The sequence below is a fragment of the Syzygium oleosum genome, unplaced genomic scaffold (assembly GCF_021117445.2).
Source record: "Syzygium oleosum isolate NSW1041296 unplaced genomic scaffold, Sole_v2.1 Sole_v2.04, whole genome shotgun sequence".
Lineage (NCBI taxonomy): Eukaryota > Viridiplantae > Streptophyta > Magnoliopsida > Myrtales > Myrtaceae > Syzygium > Syzygium oleosum.
In genome coordinates, this window is record NW_026607488.1 from 12,511,852 (window position 1) to 12,519,297 (window position 7,446).

Consider the following 7,446-nt stretch of genomic DNA (forward strand, 5'->3'; position numbering starts at 1 on the left):
ACCCATTGCTTAATTCTATCGCAAGACTTTTTTTTTATTAAGTCCCTAAATTATGGGCATAATACCCTTAAAACCCCAAAATTTAGCACAAATCCTAATTCTACCCTAACAAAATTTTTGTCTCATAAAAAACCTATAACTTTAGGTTTAATCCCAATTCTATTTTAAAGTTTTTTTGTCTTATAAAAAAACCTCATTTTAGGTCAAGTTCCAATTTTATCATAAAGTTTTTTTTTGTATTATAAAAAATCACCAACTATTACTTGAGTCTCAAATCTGCCCCTATCAACCCTCCATCCAAAATCGCCCCTAGTAATCTTACGTGGCATTTCCACGTCATTACTCTAGGTTTTCCCCAAATTTCAAATCCAAGAAGACGTCTTTTAGAGATGAATTTCCATATCAGCCCAAGCAACATCCTCTTGGATCTGAAATTTAGATAAAAACTAGAACAATTATGATTAGCTTTCTTCAATTGCTCTTACTCTTAAGAGAGGAGAAAAGTGTTAGAAAAGTCCAAAACGTATTGCATTTGTGTCAATTCAATCCTTAACATTTTGTCTTTGTGCCAATTCAGTCATAAACCTTTTGTCTTTATGCCAATTCAGTCTTTCCGGCTAATTTTGGCCAGATATTACTGACGTAGACGCCGGCCGGCCTACATGACACCGCAGGGATGACGTGGACAACTTTTAATAATATTTTACGAATTATTTATTTTTTTAAAAATTTCGTTTCTTTATTTTTATTTTTTTTTCTTTCCCTTTCTTTTTCCTCTAGCCGGTCGTCGGGCACTGGCGAGGCTCGCCCTCGCCAGCGACGACAAAGGCTCACCTTGCCCTCGCTAGTGGCCACGAGGTCACGGCCTTCGACCTCGCGGCCTCTAGTGAGGGCTCAAGCCTTGCCAGTGGCTGGGCAAGGCTGGATCTGGCAAGGTCGGGTCTCACCCATGGTTGGCGAGGCTCGACCCTCACCAAATTCGGCGAGATAGAATTGAGACTGGACCTAAAGTTGTGAGAATTTTATGAAACAAAAAAAAAGTTTATGGTAGAATTGGGAACAAGTTTGTACCGACCGTGTCACGTAGGATGGCCTGCATCCATGTCAGTGATTTCCAGTCAAAGATGGATTCAATAGGTAAAACGTGGAAATGTTTAGGACTCAATTGACATATTTAAAATATTTAGAACTGAATTGGTAAAAGTGCAATAAGTTTAGAACTTTCTTGGTAATTTTCCCTGCTTTTGGCAGCTCAGAATGTATTTCTAGTGTCGCCATCAACAACAACGGTTGAGGTAGAAGTGAATTTTAGAAAATAACGGCGATAGCCATTTTTCGAAAAATCACGCATAAAGTTTTGTGGTCTATAAAAACATTGCGGCCAACTATATAATTCTCTAAATGAAGTCAAGACAACAAAAGATGGAGATTAATTTTGCTCGAAGACAATCTCTCTTTTTTTACCTAGCAGACGAACCCAATCAAACTGCATGCAACAAACGATCCCAAATCAAACCGGAGTCACACGCCATTCTCCACTTTCATCCAAAAACTTAGCTCTGCCATTTAACAGATTAGGGGGCACGGTCGTATTTGGGTTCAATGACACGTCAGTCGGCTCGAAATTCGGACTACGCACTCGGTCCACCTATCCTTACTCTTAATTAAACTGGTTAATTTTCGCTGGCCGAATCCCATTTAACTCCCCAAACAAATCGACCTTGAGGCTCTGTTTGTTTCGCATAAAATAAATAATTTGAAAAATATTTTCTTAAAATATGATCGCTCGAAACACTCAAAAAATTATTCTCGGTCCGACAACAATTTATGTCAAACATTTGCGCGAACAATAAAAATATTTTTCGTTCGTCCATTTTTAAAAGCAATACGAGTGATATTTTTAGGAAAATATTTGTTAAATCATTTAAATTTTTCGCAAAACGAATGGAGCCCAAATTCGAAGCATTAAAAATAGTCATTTGATGTTATATTTATGGATTTTAGATTGTCGAGCCAAAAAAAAAGACCCATTAATATCTGGGACATAATTTCGTGGACACAAATTTGTCAGTCTTTTCTATGCTATCACTTCGAGCCATTGCTTCCTTTGTCGCTAAGGGACAAGGAAAATGCAATGTCTTAAAGCAACAACAGCACCTAAATTGATAAGAAAGGAGGTCCATACCACATCCCTAACCAACACCACTTAATTGAGATTGGTCCAAGCATAGAGCGAAAGTCTTTCCCCTCATTTATATCTTGGCCCTCCCACGATGCCTCATTTATATCTCGCCCGAGGGGCAGGCTCCATAATTTCGCCTTTCGATTTAGTGCTCTTGGTCAGAGTTTGAATTTCATTCGTGATTTATGTAAACGAGTGCCCGGCTCGATGATGTATACGTTAAGCATGCTTAATTTAAAATAGGGTCTTGTCAACGAGTGTTTCTTGAGCACTCGTTAAATATGTTTAGCGAGCAAATAATTGACTTCCTATATTTTGATTATGTATGCCACGACCACGAGAACAATCGGAAATTGAAAGTTTCGGTATTTCATTACGGCACTTTTTAATACGACCCTTCGAAATAATTCAACTTTGAAAGCTATAGGACACTATAACAAGAGAGAATCTAGCATATTGAAGATTGAAATTCTTTAAAATCCCCATGATATAATTCTTTTGAACCTAACCTATGTTTGGAAATCTTTTATGGAGGTGAAGAAAATATAGACCAAAAAAAATAATGAAGGCGTAGAAAAGGGAGATGTAGATGGTAATTATTCTTGTCTATCTTTGGAAGAATGAAAATTAAGAGCTGAGGAAAATAGAAAGACGACTATACTCTCAAGCGAAAAATTGCACATCTCTATATGGGCTCCTGTCGACGATGATATAAATTAGTGAAATTCACGTGAGCCTCATTAATTTGACCGAATCAATCGGTGCACTCGATCCCATGTACACTAAATTTTTGTTTCGAATCATAGATGGAAAAAAATGATTCGAGCAACAAAGTTTTCTGAAATATATACGCCCGATCGAGTGTTAATAAAGCTTTTCAATTGGCCGATGATGGACACAAATCCTAATCTTATCAATGTCTTAAAAAAGCTCGAAAAATAATATATAAAAGAAAGAGAATATCTCCTTAAAAAAATCAAAATTCATTGCGTGGAACAAGCATTAAGGTTAACAACAGTGAGATACTGCCAACATTTCGGGATTTCCCCATAAGGACGCACTCACGAAGTTAATAGTTCCCCAGATCCTCCAATGGGAAAAGTCAAGCCAATTAATTGCATCTTGGGTTTTTTATTTTTGTTTTTTTTTTCTGTTTTCTCAGAAGTCAATTAATTGCATTAATTTAGAAGAAAAGCAAGCGAAAAGTGAAATAAAAAAATAAAAAAAGCTGACCCATTTCACCAATTTGCAGCTTACAAAAGCTGGCCACCGAGAAATAAAGTTTGGGAACTCAATTAATTTTTAGTTGTTTAGTAATAAAATGACAAAAATAAGAATAATGATGTGCACAGCCAACGGAGCGACAGCCAATTAGACTCTGTGTATGTGTGTGAGAGAGAGAGAGAGAGAGAGAGAGAGAGAGTAATTACAAATAACCAATTTCCCTTTGCATTATTGAGTTGGGATCCTTTCGCTTTAACTTAAGTGCAATGAATTAACTAAATTTGATTGTCATTTTGAAAAACCATGACACATATATGAGAATAAACGAAAAGCGTTGGCTTTTCCGAAAAGGCAATATGTCGGATATTGGAAAAAATTTTAACCGGGTTAAATACTCGAGAAGATTCTAATTCGAGTTCGCCCTTATAGTTATAACCGAAAAATGTACCTAACATTTATTTCATATGCGAGTAACAATGTGCTCTCGAGGAAAACCTAATATTTCACTTGTCTCAATGCAGGCAACAACAATCTCATTGAACTGGAAGTGTAAGACTTTAAGCTGTACCTACATTCTAGGAGTGGACCCATCTGACCTAAAATTAGCTAATTAATGGCTGGAAAATAAGGTTGCCGTTCTTTTTTTTTTTTTTGGTCGAAAGGTTGCCGTTCTTAAGAAGGGGCTCCTCTAGCTTAAGTCAACTATACTGTAGCCAGCTCCATCCTTTAAGTTCAGTGGGTTCACTTCCTTTATTACAACATTACCATCCCTCCCACATGAGAACACATGAAGATCTGTGACTTTCTTGAGTATTTCCAGAAACTGTACGTATACTGAAAGTTAGCAACATGCATGTGCGTGCCTAACTTCATGAAATATCAGTATATATTAAACATAATATATGTGTTTAAGATTATATAAATATAGATATGATGAATTTGTTTGTCAGTCTCCATCCATGGGGTCTTGTCAGAGCAATCAAACATCACAACAAGTAGAACAAGACACGAGTTCTTTAAGCTTATTCGCGAAAAATATTACCCAAAACAATCGTCGTACCTTCGAATATCATTAGACGACATTCTTCGGAGCAGGAAAGGAACTCTGGTCTTGATGCCAAAAAAAGAAAAAAAAAACTACAGACAAGACACAGAAATGCAATGCGAATTGAAGCACTCTTCCGGTTTCTGTACGACCTTTTCCTTTCCTCTCACCTAAGCATTTACTCCCGTGGGAAGCACAGTAACCCTAGCTACGATTATTAACTGCAAACGACTTTTTGCAATAGGTTTAACAGTGTAGTTCAGCACATCCTCATAAACATGTTTGAGGTGAAAAACAGAACCCTTTGAATCTGCAACATGGTACGTGGGGGTGATTAAAGAAAGCAGCGGGAGAAATAACTCATGACTAGGGAAAACAGGATATATTGGAGTTGTATTTGAATCTTTTCTTTTTTGGCCAAACATTACATATTCATACATCACTTCACTCCAAAAGCTTCAAGTTATACATTAATTTGTTGGGACCATGAAATTTGGTTTAGTAATGTCCTCCATTACATGATGGAGAACACTGCATTTCCTAAGCATTAGCCTCAGGTGTTGTTCAAGTAAATTACATGTACGGTTTCACCAATTTCAACCATTACGTGTACAGGCAAATCAATGAAAGAGAGACTATTTATTTGTAATGCTAATATACTAAGACCGGTTCTCAAAGTTCATATATAAATGATATGACATCCGATAGTAGATGAATTCTAAACAAACAGGTCAGTTAATACTCAAATAAGATAATGTGTACATTACTGATTATATCGATTTTATGAATCAATTGTAGCGTATACAAACTACGTCTTGATTCCGCACGCAGGAAACATAAACTAATGGGGAAAATGTGGAGTGAAACATCGATTAACGAAGTCATATAGCTCTAAAGAGTGGTGATCAATACATTAAATATATGCATGCTTCCAGTCCTCTCCCCATCTTTAGACCCAAGAGATCCCTAAGTAATCAGCAAATCTAAAGAGAGAATAAATTCCACTGGTTCAACTTAGAACCGAGTCATCAGAAAAAAACACAAGAAGAAAGAAATCGAGGTAAAACTTTTTAAACATGATAGTCAAGAAAGTTCATACCCAAGAATTAAAAGGATATTGGATCTAGATCCCTAAGAGACAAAATATATCTTCCTCTTTTTCTTTTCTTTTTTCCTTTGTGGTTCTCTCAAGCTCATACAAGTTCCTGTTGCCTTCATCTCACCAAAACCCTCCACAACATCCCAAGCTAACACAGCAGCTCTCATGCTTCTCCTCTTCCTTTCCTCGAATTCGCCTTCACTGGCAGAATCCGGATTCTTTTCGCCACCCGTACGAAGTCCCTACTCGAAGATAGAACCTAAAGGGTTAGGTTTTCATTGGCGGGGTATGTAATAAAAGTTCCCATTGGATAGGCATGGGACGAACATGACAGATTTTGAGAGAGAAGCCAAAGATTCATTTTAAATATTAGTAAAAGAAAGAACTTACTTCCAATTAAGGTCACCAGCAAGAAGAAGATCATTCTCAATGTCTTCGTAGGCTATAAGGTGTCCGGGAACAGCATTGGATAGGTTGAGATCCTTGTCCGGGACATCAGCATCGTCCACGAACATCTGCCTCAGCGCCTTGGCGAGGCTTTGGTAGCTCTCGTGCTTGTGGAGACTGATGCGGTGGCAGATCGAGCGGCCCTCAATGACCACGGTCACCGGCGGCACGACTGCGGCCACGAGATCGTCGTCGAACCCGATAGAGCTAGGGATCTTGCTGTTGCTGTTGCTGTTAGGGTTCTTCAGGAAGGCCGGCGAGGAGGAAGGTGGGGTGGTGGCGGCCATGACTTTTGCGAAGTAGTTGTCCATGGATGAGACGGGCAAGTTCCTATCTTGGAACCTCCTTTTCATCGAGTCTTGCCTTTGAGAGCTATACCCATCCATATTGCTATATAATAATAGATGGGTTGTGATCTTGAAGGAGATGTATGGCTCAAGAACCTCAAGGGCTTTTGGCCAAGGGCAGATCAAACTCTAGAACAGATTGAGTAGGGACTTGGTTTTTGAAGCAGAAGGAGAGAGATGAGTGAAAACTGAAAGTGAGAGAGAATTTGTTGAGATGGTGTTAAAATTTGATAAGGGTCAGAGGTGAAGATATATAGGGATAGAGAGAGAGAGAGAGAGAGAGAGAGAGAGAGAGAGAGAACACAAATGTCCGGAGGGGTCACTTTGGCGTATATGGAACAAGCACTTAACCTTAACCTCGTGTTTTCCCTGTCCTTTTACTTTCCCCCCTTGTTCAGTAATAATGTTAGGATTGCAAATCTTTGATTTACATGGTTACTTTAGAAAATGAAGTGACAAAAGCTAATGGGGTGATTGACTGAAAGCTATGTTAACTTATAAAGTAAATGTTCAGATCAGTATGTGCATCTTTTGTGTTCCTCTTCCATCTTGAATGCAATAAAGTCAAAAAATACAAGATAGGTTTTACACAGTCGAACTATAAAATTGATGCAACACAAAACGTTCTTCTTCATATAATAACGTTAAGAAACCTTTCGTGTAGAGTAGGCTTTTGCATCGAATGCTGTACCGGAGCCTAATTATTATTCCTTATAAAACGACATTCACGGTTCGACACGTGTGAACCAATTTTATAATCTCTCTCTCTCTCTATCTCTCTCGTCGAAGAGAGATAGAGAGAGAGAGAGGGCATTAGCCTCGGAACATTCATTAAGGACCCGTGGTGCAAAGGTCGTCTGCTTCTGGGTTTTGCCGAACTTCCTTTATAATCTGAATTTCCTAGCCCAGACGGGAAGGAGACCATCGTTGATAGGGACAGCTACAAACAGTTGCCGCCGAGAAAGGGGTTTGGCCAATCCAGTCTCGTGTCCCTCAATTGCTGATTTTCCCTGTTTAGTGAGAATCAGAAATTCATACTGCCTGTAATTTTTCTTGATTTATCTAGGGTATTTGGGGCCGGCCGGCAACCTATGAATTCTCA

General features: G+C 38.4%; 1 protein-coding gene across 1 annotated transcript; it reads right to left on the minus strand.

Moving 5' to 3' along the window:
• Window positions 1–5,498: 5,498 nt before the first annotated feature.
• Window positions 5,499–6,592, minus strand: LOC115679400 (auxin-responsive protein IAA33). The gene is made up of 2 exons (XM_030602987.2): window positions 5,941–6,592; window positions 5,499–5,792 (listed from the first exon to the last, which is right to left on the minus strand). The coding sequence occupies exons 1-2, from the start codon at window positions 6,381–6,383 to the stop codon at window positions 5,714–5,716; spliced, it is 522 nt and encodes a 173-aa protein (XP_030458847.1). The 5' UTR covers window positions 6,384–6,592; the 3' UTR covers window positions 5,499–5,713.
• Window positions 6,593–7,446: the final 854 nt, after the last annotated feature.